This window comes from Oncorhynchus mykiss, chromosome 17 (assembly GCF_013265735.2).
Source record: "Oncorhynchus mykiss isolate Arlee chromosome 17, USDA_OmykA_1.1, whole genome shotgun sequence".
NCBI lineage: Eukaryota > Metazoa > Chordata > Actinopteri > Salmoniformes > Salmonidae > Oncorhynchus > Oncorhynchus mykiss.
The window spans coordinates 64,938,718-64,958,642 of record NC_048581.1 but is presented as its reverse complement, the minus strand read 5'-3'; the positions used below and the strand labels follow the sequence as shown (position 1 = coordinate 64,958,642).

At 44.0% G+C, this 19,925-nt stretch overlaps 1 protein-coding gene across 3 annotated transcripts in view; it reads left to right on the top strand.

Moving 5' to 3' along the window:
• The window catches only part of LOC110494392 (transcription factor SOX-13), a 45,075-nt gene that overhangs the window by 1,038 nt on the left and 24,112 nt on the right, over positions 1-19,925 (top strand). For 2 of the 3 annotated variants that reach the window (XM_036950445.1, XM_036950444.1), the window contains exon 1: positions 17,993-18,151. The exons of the other annotated variant lie outside the window; for it this stretch is intronic. In XM_036950445.1, the coding sequence (XP_036806340.1) occupies positions 18,069-18,151 (83 nt within the window). In that variant the 5' untranslated portion in view covers positions 17,993-18,068. Of the gene's footprint in view, positions 1-17,992; positions 18,152-19,925 lie in introns of those variants that run through there. 3 annotated transcript variants of the gene reach the window in all.

Sequence of the window (19,925 nt, the reverse complement as noted above, 5' to 3'; positions counted from 1 at the left end):
ATTGAGGAAAAAAAGTGGGCCGGTGTGTGGGCATCAAAGAAAGAAATTGGCTGGTGTGTTTGAAATGCCAGGGCCGATTTCTGGTCTCAGTCCGCCCCTGGGTGTTTGGATGTGTAGATCTTTGTAGTTTTGGTAGAGTTGGAGGATTGGTTGGAATAGGTAAGGAAAGAGAACATGCTTCATAATTCAGTAAAGTTTTACCTTTTGTAGAGTCTATGTGCAATCTGCTCTTCTAGATCATATGGACATAGCTCTGGGTGGAGGTGACAGAACATGCCCATTGAGCCAGATGAGGCATCTTTAGTGGTGTCCAGTCTTGATGGCTGGAATGAGTCGATTGACAGCACTAGACAGCAGAGACGTCTTCATGGACAATGTGTGTGCATTGTGTTTTATAAGCAAAGTATGTCACTGTAGTGTGCAGGGTCTGGGTAGGCATACCCTACTGTGTGTTTGGTTATGTGTGTTGAGCATGCTTGGTCTGGGTAGTGTGTGTGTGTGTGTGTGTGTAATGGGACTGTGTGTGTGTGTAATGGGACTGTGTGTGTAATGGGACTGTGTGTGTGTGTGTAATGGGACTGTGTGTGTGTGTGTAATGGGACTGTGTTTAGGTGTGTGTGTGTGTGTAATGGGACTGTGTTTAGGTCTATGTGTGTGTGTGTGATGAGACTGTGTTTAGGTGTGTGTGTGTGATGAGACTGTTTAGGTCTATGTGTGTGATGGGACTGTATTTAGGTCTGTGTGTGTGTTTAGGTCTGTGTGTGTGTGTGTGATGGGACTGTGTTTAGGTGTGTGTGTGTGATGGGACTGTGTTTAGGTGTGTGTGTGTGATGGGACTGTGTTTAGGTGTGTGTGTGTGATGGGACTGTGTTTAGGTGTGTGTGTGTGTGATGGGACTGTGTTTAGGTGTGTGTGTGTGTGTGATGGAACTGTGTTTAGGTGTGTGTGTGTGTGATGGGACTGTGTTTAGGTCTGTGTGTGTGTGATGGGACTGTGTTTAGGTCTGTGTGTGTGTGATTGGACTGTGTTTAGGTGTGTGATGGGACTGTGTTTAGGTGTGTGATGGGACTGTGTTTAGGTGTGTGTGTATGATGGGACTGTGTTTAGGTCTGTGTGTGTGTGATGGGACTGTGTGTGTGTGTGATGGGACTGTGTGTGTGTGTGATGGGACTGTGTGTGTGTGTGATGGGACTGTGTGATGGGACTGTGTGTGTGTGATGGGACTGTGTTTAGGTGTGTGTGTGTGTGTGTGTTTAGGTGTGTGTGTGTGTGATGGGACTGTGTTTAGGTGTGTGTGTGTGATGGGACTGTGTTTAGGTCTGTGTGTGTGATGGGATTGTGTTTAGGTGTGTGATGGGACTGTGTTTAGGTGTGTGATGGGACTGTGTTTAGGTCTGTGTGTGTGTGTGATGGGACTGTGTTTAGGTGTGTGTGTGTGTGTGTGTGTGTGTGTGATGGGACTGTGTGTGTGTGTGATGGGACTGTGTGTGTGTGTGATGGGACTGTGTGTGTGTGTGATGGGACTGTGTGTGTGTGTGATGGGACTGTGTGTGTGTGTGTGTGATGGGACTGTGTGTGTGTGTGTGTGATGGGACTGTGTTTAGGTGTGTGTGTGTGTGTGATGGGACTGTGTTTAGGTATGTGTGTGTGTGTGATGGGACTGTGTTTAGGTGTGTGTGTGTGATGGGACTGTGTTTAGGTGTGTGTGATGGGACTGTGTTTAGGTCTGTGTGTGTGTGTGTGTGTGTGTGATGGGACTGTGTTTAGGTGTGTGTGTGTGATGGGACTGTGTTTAGGTGTGTGTGTGTGATGGGACTGTGTTTAGGTGTGTGTGTGTGTGATGGGACTGTGTTTAGGTGTGTGTGTGTGTGTGATGGGACTGTGTTTAGGTCTGTGGGTGTGTGATGGGACTGTGTTTAGGTGTGTGATGGGACTGTGTTTAGGTGTGTGTGTATATGATGGGACTGTGTTTAGGTCTGTGTGTGTGTGATGGGACTGTGTGTGTGTGATGGGACTGTGTGTGATGGGACTGTGTGATGGGACTGTGTGTGTGTGATGGGACTGTGTTTAGGTGTGTGTGTGTGTGTGTTTAGGTAGGTGTGTGTGATGGGACTGTGTTTAGGTCTGTGTGTGTGATGGGATTGTGTTTAGGTGTGTGATGGGACTGTGTTTAGGTGTATGATGGGACTGTGTTTAGGTCTGTGTGTGTGATGGGACTGTGTTTAGGTGTGTGTGTGTGTGTGTGTGTGTGTGTGTGTGTGTGTGTGTGTGTGTGTGTGTGTGATGGGACTGTGTGTGTGTGTGTGATGGGACTGTGTGTGTGTGTGATGGGACTGTGTGATGGGACTGTGTGTGTGTGATGGGACTGTGTTTAGGTGTGTGTGTGATGGGACTGTGTTTAGGTGTGTGTGTGTGATGGGACTGTGTTTAGGTGTGTGTGTGTGATGGGACTGTGTTTAGGTGTGTGTGATGGGACTGTGTTTAGGTGTGTGTGTGTGTGTGTGTGTGTGATGGGACTGTGTGTGTGTGTGTGTGTGTGTGTGATGGGACTGTGTTTAGGTGTGTGACTGTGTTGAGGTCTGTGTGATGTGACTGTTTAGGTGTGTGTGTGATGTGACTGTGTTTAGGTGTGTGTGATGGGACTGTGTGCGTGTGTGTGTGTGATGGGACTGTGTTGAGGTCTGTGTGATGTGACTGTTTAGGTGTGTGTGTGATGTGACTGTGTTTAGGTGTGTGTGATGGGACTGTGTGCGTGTGTGTGTGATGGGACTGTGTTGAGGTCTGTGTGTGTGTGATGGGACTGTGAAGCCTGAAGTTAAATAATTTAAGATGATTTAAGGCTTTAATTTCCAGCCTATGGCCTCCGTGTGTATCTGAGAGAGCCAGAGAGAGTGTGTGTGTGTGTGTTCGCCTTTACAGTGACTGGCTGCACACAAAGCTGTCCGTCAGTGGGGAGTCCCTGACCTTTCTGTCCATATCTATTCCTCACTCGCTTTTCTTCTTCTCTTTTCTTTGCCGTCCTCATTCCCACTCTGTTTTCTCTCATTCTCTGTGTGTGTGTGACTGTGTTTAGGTGTGTGTGATGTGACTGTGTTTAGGTCTCTGTTTTGTCTCTTTCTCTCTGACACACACAGCAAGAGAGAGACACACTCTTGCCCAATGGTTGTGTTGAGTTCCAGTTGTCTTTAGCCTACAGAGCAGAGAGGGTCTGTGTTAAAGCAGGCAGAGAAGGGAAAAGGGACTGACAGTCTGTCAGCAGCAGAGAGCTGACTCCATGTTCACGCTGTACTGTCTCAGCTGTCACTGTCTCCACTGTCAAACATTTCAGCGGGCGCACCTACCTCTGTAGAAACACACACAGTTCCACCTACCTCTGTAGAAACACACACAGTTCCACCTACCTCTGTAGAAACACACACAGTTCCACCTACCTCTGTAGAAACACACACAGTTCCACCTACCTCTGTAGAAACACACACAGTTCCACCTACCTCTGTAGAAACACACACAGTTCCACCTACATCTGTAGAAACACACACAGTTCCACCTACCTCTGTAGAAACACACACAGTTCCACCTACCTCTGTAGAAACACACACAGTTCCACCTACATCTGTAGAAACACACACAGTTCCACCTACCTCTGTAGAAACACACACAGTTCCACCTACCTCTGTAGAAACACACACAGTTCCACCTACCTCTGTAGAAACACACACACACAGTTCCACCTACCTCTGTAGAAACACACACACACAGTTCCACCTACCTCTGTAGAAACACACACACACAGTTCCACCTACCTCTGTAGAAACACACACACACAGTTCCACCTACCTCTGTAGAAACACACACACACAGTTCCACCTACCTCTGTAGAAACACACACACACAGTTCCACCTACATCTGTAGAAACACACACAGGTCCACCTACATCTGTAGAAACACACACAGTTCCACCTACCTCTGTAGAAACACACACAGTTCCACCTACCTCTGTAGAAACACACACAGTTCCACCTACATCTGTTGAAACACACACAGTTCCACCTACCTCTGTAGAAACACACACAGTTCCACCTACCTCTGTAGAAACACACACAGTTCCACCTACCTCTGTAGAAACACACACAGTTCCACCTACCTCTGTAGAAACACACACAGTTCCACCTACCTCTGTAGAAACACACACAGTTCCACCTACCTCTGTAGAAACACACACACACAGTTCCACCTACCTCTGTAGAAACACACACACACAGTTCCACCTACATCTGTAGAAACACACACACACAGTTCCACCTACATCTGTAGAAACACACACACACAGTTCCACCTACCTCTGTAGAAACACACACACACAGTTCCACCTACCTCTGTAGAAACACACACACACAGTTCCACCTACCTCTGTAGAAACACACACACACAGTTCCACCTACCTCTGTAGAAACACACACACACAGTTCCACCTACCTCTGTAGAAACACACACAGTTCCACCTACATCTGTAGAAACACACACAGGTCCACCTACATCTGTAGAAACACACACAGTTCCACCTACCTCTGTAGAAACACACACAGTTCCACCTACCTCTGTAGAAACACACACAGTTCCACCTACATCTGTTGAAACACACACAGTTCCACCTACCTCTGTAGAAACACACACAGTTCCACCTACCTCTGTAGAAACACACACAGTTCCACCTACCTCTGTAGAAACACACACAGTTCCACCTACCTCTGTAGAAACACACACAGTTCCACCTACCTCTGTAGAAACACACACACACAGTTCCACCTACATCTGTAGAAACACACACACACAGTTCCACCTACCTCTGTAGAAACACACACACACAGTTCCACCTACCTCTGTAGAAACACACACACACAGTTCCACCTACCTCTGTAGAAACACACACACACAGTTCCACCTACCTCTGTAGAAACACACACACACAGTTCCACCTACCTCTGTAGAAACACACACACACAGTTCCACCTACCTCTGTAGAAACACACACACACAGTTCCACCTACCTCTGTAGAAACACACACACACAGTTCCACCTACCTCTGTAGAAACACACACACACAGTTCCACCTACCTCTGTAGAAACACACACACACAGTTCCACCTACCTCTGAAGAAACACACACACACAGTTCCACCTACCTCTGTAGAAACACACACACACAGTTCCACCTACCTCTGTAGAAACACACACACACAGTTCCACCTACCTCTGTAGAAACACACACACACACACACACACAGTTCCACCTACCTCTTTAGAAACACACACACACAGTTCCACCTACCTCTGCAGAACCACACACACAGTTCCGGTGTGGAAGTGAACCAGTAACTGACGGGCTGTGTGCTGCTCTAACAAGGAGAGGGTTGACCTCTAGCACCCCCCCTTCTCTCTCTGAGGATGCGCTTCCAGGTGAAAGGGTTCACACAGGATGAGAGGTGACCTGGATGCACTTTCTCTCTCCATGTCCGTCTTTGAGTCACCTATCCAGTTTGACCTATCGGTCCAGTTCTATTGGAAGAGTCTTTACACCTTCTTGCTAAATAAGTAATTGTCAATGATTACCTGCCGAATAGAGACATGATGAATGACCTATTGTTGAAGTGTATCCAGCTGCTCTATAGGCTGTCTCGCTAGCTCTCTGAGTGTTGGTCTGTTGAGTGACACGGTGCATATATGTTTCTGCTCTACTTCATTTCTATTGGCAAAGTTCAAGAACTCAGGGCAGTGTTTTGTGTGTGTGTGTGTGTGTGTGTAATGGGACTGTGTGTGTGTAATGGGACTGTGGCCCATCTCCTCTACACCAAGCAGGTCCATAAGGGCAGCAGAGCAGACAAAGATTGTCCTCCTTCTTCTGTGGCAGTCTGCATTGTTCTCCCTGTCCTATTGAACCAGGGGTTCACAGAGACACACCACTGTGGAGACAGAAGTGTGTGTGCTCCCCCTGTGTGTTGTGTGTTCAGATCAAATAAAAAGTGATAGATTGGTTGCTGTGATCCATAGAATGTATTATGCAAATGTCCTTGGATCATCAAGTCATTAAACAATACGATGGATTTGTCATTAAAAACTGAATACACATGGAACACACACTTATTCAGTCCTTGACAAGTTAAGTGGATGTTTTAAATCACCTCTGACACCTTTTTTTGTTGTTGACATTTGTGTGTCAGTGATGTTGTGGGAAGGGTGTCACAGGGCAGAGTGATAAGGCTTGTGTCTATAATGAGGGGAGTGAAAGGCCTGTGGTGAAATGGAAGTGCATGTTGTCTCCTGTTGGATCTGAGACTCAAAACCCCATGATTAATGAGCCAGGCAGATTTCAGTATGTGTGAGAGAGGACGAGAATGATAGAATATTGACAAAGAGGGCAGTAATCATTGACTACATTTTACTAAGTGTGTTCGTTCAGTGCAAACTAGGTTGAAGAGGCATTGCAATGGAAGAAAATGGTTTTACACACCATTGCTCTGTGTGTGTGTGTGTGTGTGTGTGTGTGTGTGTGTGTGAGAGAGTTCACATGGTTTGGGGCTCTCTCCTTCTTGAGGCATGATATGATTTAGAGAGATCTTGAGGTAATATTTTATAATATGCTTTGATTTCATTAGCTACCTGATCTTTGTACCTAACTCTGAAATGCACCACTTCAGGGCTAGATATCGTAACACAGTGGTTCCTCTGAAAAATAACATTTGCTCGAGAAAAGGGTTGTGTCATGATGCTGGCTTTCAATGGCCTCATCACAGGAAACCCAGTTTAGTGTGGTGTTTCACACTGATTGGTCGATGCAGACTTCATACTCTGGAGGAGAGTTAGAAGATCATTGACTTTTGATGAATCTCCGACCCCTCCCTCTAACACCTCATCTCATGCGTACACACAGTCTCCACCTGTTGTCTCGTGGTGAGTGGTACCTTATTGGGGAAAACATAGATGAGGATGTCTCAGACTTGGCATTGCTTATAGAGCTCTCAGAGACAGTCAGTAAACTCGGTTAAAATAGCTCAGTCAGTAGAGTCCAACAATAGAGAACACATCTTACCTGCTGCCCTGCATATCAGCCTCTCTTAGACATTTTAAGGTAAGACTCCTTTCCACCAACTGGTTCCACTTCAGTCATTAATATACAGTATTATGAAGCAAAATGACTGAAAATAAGTTTAATCCATGAGTGTTTTCAACTTGCGATGTTCTAAAGTTCCAACTAAGACAGTAACATCTTGTTTGTGGCGCACTGAACTTCGTTTGTTTGTTGGGGTAAAGTTGCACTTTGCCTGTGACTGTATTTTTCTGTTTTCCAGTCATCTCATTTGCATGGTGTCTTTTCGTTAGATTTTTGTGCCAGTTATTAATACAGCATAATGTCACAACGGTCTGTAACAGGCATCGTCATCTAGATTCAGCCGCAGGCCAATTTCTTTCTTAAGGGGATGGTTAGGGGCCCGGAACATAATAATAATTTGTGGACTGCAAATTGACAGCAAGAAGCCCAAACAGACACGGTATAATATTTGACTACAACAATCATTTCAAACTCCGTTTACATTTGTATATGATCACATGTATCTCTCTCTTATGCGTGGGAATACTTGGGAACAGATTCCCAAAATGTTAAATCACTTTGAGCAAAACATTTCTCAGAACTTGGCCTGCGGGTGAATACATTTGTTACCCCCCCCCCCCCCCCCCCCCAAAAGTTTTGTCAGCTATTCTATATATTTTTCTTCTAAATGTTCCCCCAGATGGCGAACCCTTGTCTTTTAACATCATACAGTCTATGATGTCTTTTCTACAGGTGTCTGAATGTGGTGTTGTTGAAGGATGCTTCATGGTAGACACATCTCTTCCTGTATCTCCTAACTCTGGTCATTTCTGGGAATGATGTCAACCACACCTGCTGTTGTATTGTGCATCTTTACCTTGGTGTGAACCGTGGGTGTAGATTCAGGGGTCTGTAGTGCTGTTAGAAGCCGGTGACGTGTTCTACTATAGGGAGATATTCACTAACGGTAATAAATCAGTCTGAACAAGAAAGAACGGAAGCTGCTGTGAAGGCTGCTTTGACTTTCTCATGCCACAGCTAAACAGCTTTTAATCCCTCTCAGAATACGTGTGTGTGTGTGTGTGATCCTGTACCCGCTGCAGGTGTGTGTTAGTGCAGAGGGCACTAGGTGGGGCGCTGCTTCAGAAAGCAAGCTGCTACAGGACCAAGGCGTGTTTCGCCATGCCTCTATCTAAATAGATTTCAGGAGGATCTTTTGTTGGTTAAAAGGTTTTGTTTCGCCCATTTCTTTGTTTGTGTAACGTGAGCGATGCAACATCAGACAGTGGAATTTTACTTAATTAATTCGGCAATGTGTGACTGACTCTTCTCTCAAGTCTATAAGAAAAAAACAAATGATATGGAAGGGCCAAACATACTATTTAAGTGTTGAATTGTTAATTTATGTTTAGACAACCATAAGCAATATATTTTAGACAGTCTTCCTGTAAAATCCAACCACATAAAAGAACATGTATTATTTCCCATCACCATAAGTTGTTAACGGGGTCCTGGTGTGACTGTAGGTAACTATATTAGACTGCTCCCGCCAATGCATACACAGATGGGGAGAGGCAGTACATTTCACACAATACAAATCGTTCCATCTCTTTATGTTGTTCTGTGGTTAATGGAATGTCACTGTATAGTCCTTGTATGGATGATTGTGATGCTCCCTGTTCATAAGTAGAGCACCTCAACCATTCCTTGTCCTGGGGCCCCCTCCCAGGCTAACTGGCGACCCCCAGGGGCCACCATCATACGTCAGCAAAAATATATTTTTCAGGTCTAGTCTTATCATCAGGTGAATGATCATGTCAAGGAGAAGTAATCAACATTTTTAAAATGACTAGATTACGTAGATTAGTTTAAATTATTTTGACCTTCCCGGAAGAATAATTTTCAACTCTAATATATCTAATATTTCTAGCTAATTGATTAACTCAACACGTTTTGCTAACAGCAGCTGGTTAATGGGCCATGTGTTGGTAAAAATTAATATCCAAGTCAAGAAAGCTTACCAGCAGCTAGCGGCACTTTCTGTACTGGTAGCCTGTTCTGCACTGGTAGCCTGTTCTGCACTGGTAGCCTGTTCTGCACTGGTAGCCTGTTCTGCACTGGTAGCCTGTTCGCGGGTGCTGTTTCAAAGCCTATGTCAGATACTCCAGTGAGTGTAATTGGCTCCAATGAGTGTAATTTGATCAATATGAGGAGATAAGATATAAAGTTGACATCATTATGAAGAAATTCTATTTTTATAGGAATAACATTCAAAATGTGATTATTCTGTTGTTACTTACGATACTTTAAAAGAAATACATAAATCAAATTGTGGGTTTTGGGACCACCGGTTGAATACCCCTGCTATCAGAGTGCGCTCTGGGCCTTCTTAGAAACTCTGAGCGTTCAAAGTGCACACTGGACGCTCTGGCTGAGGAGTAGGGTTGATCCGAGCGTTCTGACCTCACAACTGCAGTCAAGCACCCAAGCTAACTGGCTGAAGTTGGCTAGCTTGCTACTTCCAGACACACGTGAGAACACCTCACTAAACATTTTACTCTCCTAGCAGACCTGGTTAGTGTTCATGTAATCAAGAGGGTTAGTGTCTGAACTGTGTTACTGACAACAATGTAATTCTTTTTTTTTTGCAGATGTTTACTGTTCATCTTTTATAACAACGGAGTTTAGGGCTTCTGTTAATTGCTCAATTATTCTGCGCTCTGGTACTCTCAACCCAGAGTGCTCTGAAATCAGAGTAGATTGCCAGGGTGAATTTACAAATACACCCGATTTTATCTCAATGGGACTGGCCTTGTTCAATGAAGTCTAAATATATACACAAATAAAAATACATGAACTATTGACAGAATATGCAATATCTTAATATTTAGCAACTTTACAGTATTGTACTGTAGAAGTTCTTGGAGTAGTTATAGTTAAAAAATGCCTACTCCCAAAATATTCTGAATTTGCTTCTGATACACTTTTTTTGTTATTATTAACCATGAACATTTGCATGGTTGCCGTCCTGGTGTGGCCCCTCAGATACAAATATATGTGTGTTGTGGCTGTCAGGTGTGTGAGGGGGGTGAATATCACCTGTTGGTTGTCACAACCCAGTGTCCAGTGGATTTGTTTATCTCCCATCAGGAGAATTCACAAACACTCTATTGATCAGCACCCACCTAAACAGCACAGCATTATAGCCCACTAGTTTCCTGCTCCATTTACATGTCTTTCCCCTGGGTGTTTGAACAACATACACAACAGATTGCTTGTACCGTTAAGTTGAATTCCTCATCGCCGGACACACACCTCAGTGTGTGTGGCAATTTGCAAATGACCAGAGACAGTTTTATTTTTTTTTCCACAGCTGTCTGAAGAATGATTTGCATCTCTTTTGGAATCAGTGAAAACGAATAAAGAACTGTGTGTTTCTCTTTTTTTGTTATGCTTTTTGTTTGTCAGTGAATGCCTAAGTTAATAAACAATCTGAGCCAGCACTAAATGTGAACGTAACAGTGCTTAAATAAATAACCTTAACTGTGGAAAAATAACCATATTACAGTCAATTCAGTAGGATTCATTCTCTCAAATCCTCTATTTAATTATTCAATTAAAGTAAGCACATTTTGGATTAAGTGCCATGTATTTTTTTATATTATGGTTTTTTTTTTTTAAAGATTTCCACATATTATATAGGTGTATTCCAGGGGCGGACTGGGACCAGAAATCGTCCCTGGCATTTAACACACTGGACCAGTTTTTTTTTCTTCTTTGCGGCCCCCACACCGGCCCAGCAGATAATGCACCGTATCAGATATTTATGTAGTTGGTGCTGTATATTTAAGCAATAAGGCATGTGGGGGTGTGGTGTATATGGCCAATATTTCAGGGCTAAGGGCTGTTCTTAGGCCCGACACAATGCCATGTTGGCCATATATCTAACCGCAGAGGAGCCTTAATGCTATTATAAACTGGTTACCAACGTAATTAGATTAGTAAAAATAAAATGTTGGTCATACCTGTGGCATATGGTCTGATACACCACATTTTCATCCAATCAGCATTCAGGGCTCTAACCACCCGGTTTATAATAACTAACTTGACATTTTTTTTGTTTTCAATTGTACAAAAAGACTGCCAGAAAGCCAGATTGCAAGATCGTAATTTTGATGACTCATGGTTAGCCTACTGTACATGGTAAGCTAGTGCACACCAAGTTGTACTTCACGTTTTTAGTATGGAAAACATCTGAGGATTTTTCTGCAATATTCAGAACATATTGACACAATTACATTTTTTATTGAATAATAATCTAATTTCCTCAATTACATGTGGAAAAACATATTTGAGTGAACAGTATCAAGCCAACAGCTTCTCCCTGGTTTTAGCTTGTGGCTATCACTGTCTAGCTGACTAGCTTTAGGATATTTTCTAGCCCATACGGGGCGGCAGGGTAGCCTAGTCGTTAGAGCATTTGGAATAGTAACCGGAAGGTTGCAAGTTCAAACCCCCGAGCTGACAAGGTACAAATCTGTCGTTCTGCCCCTAGGCCGTCAATGCCCCTAGGCCGTCATTGTAAATAAGAATTTGTTCTTAACTGACTTGCCTAGTAAAATAAAGGTAAAAAAAAAAAAATACCAGTGACAAACGTAGTTATGGTATCAATACGTCAGTACACAAACAAAATCTAGCTCACTTTATTTTGCCTGTTAGAAAGAAATAGCCACAAATTCATTCAGAAACAGAGGAAGATGATAGCTAGCTATAGCAAGCTAATGTTAGCCGATGCCTCTTCAACAAGAAGCAACTGTGACAACATTGATCCTAAGATGATAAAAAAAGAGAATTCCCACTGAACAAAATCCACAATCCATCCCTCCAAAGAAAGCATGTCTTCTCCAAAAGAAGCACCACAGACACCATCCAACGGGTCATCCACACACACCGAGAGCCCAAGTGCAGACAGCCAAAAACACAACTCTAGCGGCAAGCTACATAAATAAACTTTGAGCAAAATCCACAATCCACTCTTTTTTTAAAGAGAACCTAGCTCCTTTTCTCCGGAATGCCATCAGATCCATGATCGAAAACAATGCCGACACGTTGCATTTCGTTTTAGCCCGCCATCCCCACACACAGACACGCATACAGGTTTGGCCCCAACCACAGGGCTCTATACAAAAACATTGACCTCCGTCTCAACCAAAACTACTATTTTCCGATAGTAAAAGCCCATCTATAGTATCTAACTGCTGGTGCTGTCATACTAACAGCTGGCAGACAAGATCATATGGTTACTTTAGCGTTATTTAGATGAGCTAAATGCCGTAGCTCTATAGCTAGCTAAAGTTAGCATAGAGGTAGAGCTCTTTCACTTACCAGGTAAAGCCCTGATAATGCTCTCTCTTTTGGTGCTGCTGGCTGTTTGTGATACTTTATATGCCATGCTGTTGGTAATTATACCCAATTCGCCCAACTCATTCTCACAAATGTAACCCACTTTTTACTAAGTGTTTTTCATGTGTGTAGCCATAGAGACATAACATACATTTGCATAGTAAGTGTTGCTACACCCTACTTACCCACCCTTTTTTGTAATTTTTATATGAAGCACTTGATGTGATTTGTTTATGTCCTCACTGTGTGATGCTGACCAGAGGGCATTGTGGGATTGTTAGCGCTGATTTGAGGAGAACCTCAAACCCAACTTTTTTAGAACAATACAGTATTATAAAATTGTATTTAATTTGGGAATCTTTTCTTGGGGTTCTCTAAGTTAGTATTATATGTTTTTCTGGCATTGAGAAATGGCTGCTACATGCCCTTTAAGACCTCTGTTACCAGCGAGATAATGATAATTTGTCTGAAAAAAAACTATTTAGACAGGCCCACTGGGATAAAAATGGACAAACCATCTGGCATTTGCCCGAAATGCCAGCTGGCCAGTCTGCCCCTGGTGTATTCAACTGGTAACACAAAAACTTCAGTTAGGCAAACTCTAAATAAGGATGAGGGTTAAGATTTAAAGTTAGTTATAGTTCCAATGAGGTTAGGGAGAGGCATACACGTTAACATTGGGTAAGCAAACGTCGCCATTCATTGCTCTGTCAGTTAAATATACCTCTATATCAGGGGTAGGCAACCCTGGTCCTGGAGTGCTGCTAGCACTTCTGTTTTTGATTCAACCAACCTAGAAGACCAGGTATGTTTAAAACAATTTTTGTCAATAACTGAACTGATAAATTAGCTCAGTTGGTCTGCTGTGGTGCCTAGTTGGAGAATGTTGCAGTACCTGGTACTCCAGGAACAGCATTGCCTACCCCTGTTCTACATTAACAGACAGAAAATATCACACTGTAGAGTATTTCTTAGAGTGTAAATGTAGCTGGTAAGCTACAAGTGATTCATAGCCTATCTTTATCCATCATAGCTATCGCACCTCTATTTAAATATGGATTTGGACAGCATGTAAAATACCAGGAAACACATCTGAAAAATAATAATGTATTGTTACTGTAAATCTGTCCAAGACCATTTCACCAATTACAAAGTTTGTTCAACTGATAAGCAGTGCAAAAGAGTATATTATAAATCCAGAAAACAGGCTATTTTAGGCTATAGATTAGGCTCTAAATAACAACTTGATCAGAGCAGAACCTTTAAAAAAAAATCTTTATTTAACTAGGCAAGTAGGTTAAGAACAAATTCTTCTTTTCAGTGACGGCCTAGGGGCAGAACAACAGATTTTACCTTGTCAGCTCGGGGATTCGATCTTGCTACCTTTCGGTTACTAGTCCAAGGCTCTAACCACTAGGTTACCTGCAGCCTCCTTTATCAAAATGAATTACCCTTCATTCCATCTTGGACAAAGCAAAAAAGAACACATCTCATCATGTGTTGAAAACAGACTTTTAGCCCTAAGTTTCCATAAAAGAGTGTTGATTCTTAAACCATCTTTATCTGTGCACACCCCTTTAAAGAATTGGATGATTGATTGGTTAATTGGGTTCCTTGTTGTCAATCCATAGCCTATGACCTTGTCTTGTTACTTAAGTTGCTCTCTGACTGCAGAGGCTTTGATGTTTGTTTAATGTAATTTATGTCGGTATCTTTCTGACATGTATGACAGTATATGCGTATGGCTGGCTTTGGCTCAGCCACGTTTATCCAGTCCAAGGAGAAGAACCAGTTTTGTATCTCTCTCTCTCTCTCTCTCTCGCTCTTTCTCCCTTTTTATAGTAGATTTCGCAATACTAAATGTGATATGGGGGGTTTTACACTCTTGGAGTTGAAGATATGATAAACTCTGATGCGTATGCACACACACCCTCTCTTTCGGTGAGGTTTGATACATGTGTGTAAAGCAGTGTGGCCCGGTAAGCCCAAGCGATTTTAGACATGATCTGTGTATAAAGGAGCTAGTTAAGAACTCTGGGCCAAGCTGGATCCTAAAACGGCTAACACCTCGTATAATCTCACTCACTCACTCACTCACTCACTCACTCTCTCACCTCCCGCAGTTCTCAATACTGAGACCAGCTCAGCTAGCCTTCTTTAGAATCACCTGTTGTGCAACTTACTGCACAAAGACATCTCCATGGCAACGCCTTAGAGCCATGGCCTGTCAGTCTATAAGGCCCTCAGCAAACAGGGATCTATACGGACACACACACACACACACACACATCCTCTCTCTCAGCCACATATGCTCTGTGCACACATGGGTGCCCTAAAGTAGTCGTCCTGAATGGGGCTAGGATATAAAGTGTGTCGGGGCTAAAGGAAACAGCACATTGTGTGTGCCTGCCCCTTTTGAGGGAGGAGGGGGCAAGGGGGGGCTTTCTGCGAAAGGGGCCCTTCATACACATCCTTTCTTCCCCTTCTCTTGTTCTTTCTCTTTATTGGGGAGTATGTTTTGTCCTCCTCCCCCCTCCTCTCTTTTCTGATAAATACCACAGTACCCTTCCGCTATCCACCACAATACATTGCCTGTTCCTAAGTTGGAGAGAGATGACAGAGCGAGAGAGAGAGGGATGAGAGAGGGATGAAAAGGCTGCTTTTTAACCTGCGTTTCTGAAAAGCAGAAGAAAGGAGCCACTGCACCAGAGCAGAGTTCCTTTCTCTTCTCTTTTCTTTTCTCGCCTTTCTCTCTTTTTGTGAAAAGTGCAGTTGTGTCATCAGCCTATTTATGTCTTATTTAGAAGGCCTCCTCAGGGAGAGAGAGAGAGGACACAGGGAACGCAAGGAGAGAGAGGGAGAGGACACAGGGAACGCAGAGAGAGAGAGAGAGGACACAGGGAACGCAGAGAGAGAGAAAGAGTTAGGACACAGGGAACGCAGAGAGAGAGGGAGAGGACACAGGGAACGCAGAGAGAGAGAGAGGACACAGGGAACGCAGAGAGAGAGAGGACACAGGGAACGCAGAGAGAGAGAGGACACAGGGAACGCAGAGAGAGAGGACACAGGGAACGCAGAGAGAGAGGACACAGGGAACGCAGAGAGAGAGGACACAGGGAACGCAGAGAGAGAGGACACAGGGAACGCAGAGAGAGAGGACACAGGGAACGCAGAGAGAGAGGACACAGGGAACGCAGAGAGAGAGGACACAGGGAACGCAGAGAGAGAGGACACAGGGAACGCAGAGAGAGAGGACACAGGGAACGCAGAGAGAGAGGACACAGGGAACGCAGAGAGAGAGGACACAGGGAACGCAGAGAGAGAGGACACAGGGAACGCAGAGAGAGAGGACACAGGGAACGCAGAGAGAGAGGACACAGGGAACGCAGAGAGAGAGAGAGAGAGAGAGAGGACACAGGGAACGCAGAGAGAGAGAGGACACAGGGAACGCAGAGAGAGAGAGGACACAGGGAACGCAGAGAGAGAGAGGACACAGGGAACGCAGAGAGAGAGAGGACACAGGGAACGCAGAGAGAGAGAGGACACAGGGAACGCAGAGAGAGAGAGAGAGAGAGAGAGGACACGGGGAACGCAGAGAGAGAGGACACGGAACGCAGAGAGAGAGGACACGGAACGCAGAGAGAGAGGACACGGAACGCAGAGAGAGAGGACACAGGGAACGCAGAGAGAGAGAGAGAGAGAGGACACAGGGAACGCAGAGTCAAGCCCTTAAACTATAGGTTTAGATAAATAACAAAGTGATCATGTGACAGTGGTAACAGAATGTGTTTTAAGTTTTAGATGTTGAAAAGTCAAGGGTAATCTACTAAGTTATTTGAATTAGTTGTGTGTGTGGTAAGACAGAGGGGGAGTCCTTGGGGCTGTCCCTATGCTCCACACGGAAAAAGCTGAGGAAAAAGAGTGTTTATTATCAGTGTATCCTGGAGCTCTCAACGCTGGTCTTTGTGTGGTGAGATCTGGCTATCAACCACAGAGAAACACGAAACTGATTCAACCTCGACTACCTCTCCTCTGCCCTTATCATGCTTTTACAACTCTCATCGTGTGTGTGTGTGAAAGTGAATGAGTCTGTTGTGTGAGCGTATTCTGTGGCCAGAGTGGAGCCCCCTGGGATTGGCACTCTTGACATCAAAAGGCCAAAAGAACAGAAAAACAGAGAGGAAGAGGAGAGCGAGGGAAGGGAAGCTTTTGTGTGTGTGGCCCTGAGAGCTCAGTTCCTAATGAGACGCAGTCAGCAACACAACACAATAAACCTGCTTCAGGCCCTACCCATTCAAAGAAGGAAAGCAAGAGTGTGTGTGTGAGAGAGAGAGAAACATTGCCGGAATAACACTAAGAGAAACATCCATGACATCCACAACACCTGTATCGCATTTATTTTCTGTCGTCTTGCCTCTAAAATCTCATGTCAAATATAGACACTCACACAGCAGCCGCTGCATGTCGGCCTCATCATGTCAGACAAATGGATGTGGTGACGTTGTTCTCTCACTACAAGGCTTAGTATACTAAATATCTGACACATGGTCTGGGCGTGAGGCTGTCTATGATTCAGGGGAGACTGAGAGAGGGACATGGTCCTGGGAACCCACTGTGGATCCAGGTTTTCATCTCAACTCAGTTAATTAGCCCACGTTAAACTATTATCAATATTATTGGTAAATATTCTTAGAGATGGCATTTGTCTGTGTGTATTTTGGGGAGAGAATCTCTAAAATGAGGGATTCAAAGTTAATTGGTGGCCTTTAAAACAAGGCAGATCCTAATTGCTGGCGGTCTTCAGTGAGATCCAGCATCCACAGTGGGTGCCCAGGACCAGGGACGAATCCATAGGTGCATTGTGTGGGCTGAAGAGAAGCAGAGGGAATATGTTGTTTTACCAATGAAAGGCGAGTGAATGTCTGTCCGCCTGCTCTTTGCTGCTGCCGAGCGTGATCTTGATATAACTATTAAACAGATCTTCTTACTAAACTCTCTGACTCGACAGCCACACACTGATCACCGGATCAATTAAAATCATGCTTGGGAGCAGGAAGCACATATGCCTTTATTTTCCTTGACATGTTGTTTCTAGTCCAGCTCCTGTGCTATATTTGAATGTGTGATTTTCCTTCTTCTGTGGTGTCTCCGTTTCAGGCAGGTGGCCAGGAAACACACTTAGTGCATAAAGGTGACATTGTTAGGTGCTCCTGGACATCCCAGCGCGGTATCACACACCTGGATCACACCTGTGGGTCCAACTATTTGATTATCACATGTTAATGTTCTAGATAGGCTCACCGGTTGCAAAACATATTATGCAAATTAGTGGATTGTTTGGCTCAAAGATGCCAAAAAGAGGGCTCTTTGTCACAATAACGGGAGGTTTACATGAACACAGAGAGGGAGGCGGGATAGAGGGAGATAGAGAGACTGGGAGGGCGCTAGAGAGAAAGAGTTGAAAGGAACATAGAAAAAGAGATGTCACAGAGTTGAGACTGCAGAGTGGCTTTGGGCTGTCCTGAAAGAGGGAGGGAGTGTGTTAGACGGCTGTCCTGTGTGTGACTGAAGAGAACATGACGTGTTTCAGCATCACCAGTGCTCTACTGTGGAGGGGTCCTCTGGGTCTGGGGACCTCCACACTCACCGCACCGAAGAGGTACCTCTCCCTTACTGTACCTTGCTCTCTGTTTCTCTCTCTGACAGGGTCCTGAATGAGGAGAGACGGAATGCTTCTTTTCCATAGTTGTCATTAACTCTGAAAGGGGGTAAGGGTTTGAAGTGTTTGTCCTATACCTAGGATATATTTATTTTATTTATTTATTTGACCTTTATTTAACCAGGCAAGTCAGTTAAGAACAAATTCTTATTTTCAATGACGCCTAAGAACAGTGGGTTGGCTGCCTGTTCAAGGGCAGAACAACAGATTTGGACCTTGTCAGCTCGGGGGTTTGAACTTGCAACCTTCCGGTTACTAGTACAACGCTCTAACCACTAGGCTACCCTATAAGAAAGCTCAGTAAATATATATAATATATGTGTATAAATATATACACACACACACACACACACACACACACACACACACACGGGAAAAAAAAGATTGCTGTTTTGTTTGAATGTTTCCCTCCTGTCCCAATTTGATTTGTAATCTCTATGAATATATTATCCTGTATAGTGTGTGTGTGTGTATATATATATATATATACACACACACACACACACACACACACAGGGGCAAAAAAGTATTTAGTCAGCCACCAATTGTGCAAGTTCTCCCACTTAAAAAGATGAGAGGCCTGTAATTTTCATCATAGGTACACTTCAACTATGACAGACAAATGAGGGGAAAAAAATCCAGAAAATCACATTGTAGGATTTTTTATTAATTTATTAGAAAATTATGGTGGAAAATAAGTCTTTGGTCAATAACTAAAGTTTATCTCAACACTTTTTTATATACCCTTTGTCATTGCCAACAGAGGTCAAATGTTTTCTGTAAGTCTTCACAAGGTTTTCACACACTGTTGCTGGTATTTTGGCCCATTCCTCCATGCAGATCTCCTCTAGAGCAGTGATGTTTTGGGGCTGTTGTTGCTGGGCAACACGGACTTTCAACTCCCTCCAAAGATTTTCTATGGGGTTGAGATCTGGAGACTGGCTAGGCCACTCCAGGACCTTGAAATGCTTCTTATGAAGCCACTCCTTCATTGCCCGGGCGGTGTGTTTGGGATCATTGTCATGCTGAAAGACCCAGCCACGTTTCATCTTCAATGCCCTTGCTGATGGAAGGAGGTTTTCACTCAAAATCTCACGATACATGGCCCCATTCATTCTTTCCTTTACACGGATCAGTCGTCCTGGTCCCTTTGCAGAAAAACAGCCCCAAAGCATGATGTTTCCACCCCCATGCTTCACAGCAGGTATGGTGTTCTTTGGATGCAACTCAGCATTCTTTGTCTTCCAAACATGACGAGTTGAGTTTTTACCAAAAAGTTATATTTTGGTTTCATCTGACCATATGACATGCTCCCAATCTTCTTCTGGATCATCCAAATGCTCTCAAGCAAACAGACGGGCCTGGACATGTACTGGCTTAAGCAGGGGGACACGTCTGGCACTGCAGGATTTGAGTCCCTGGCGAAGTAGTGTGTTACTGATGGTAGGCTTTGTTACTTTGGTCCCAGCTCTCTGCAGGTCATTCAGTAGGTCCCCCCGTGTGGTTCTGGGATTTTTGCTCACCGTTGTGATCATTTTGACCCCACGGGGTGAGATCTTGGGTGGAGCCCCAGATCGAGGGAGATTATCAGTGGTCTTGTATGTCTTCCATTTCCTAATAATTGCTCCCACAGTTGATTTCTTCAAACCAAGCTATATATATATATATATATATATATATCTCTCTATCTCTCAGGAAATATATTTATTTATTT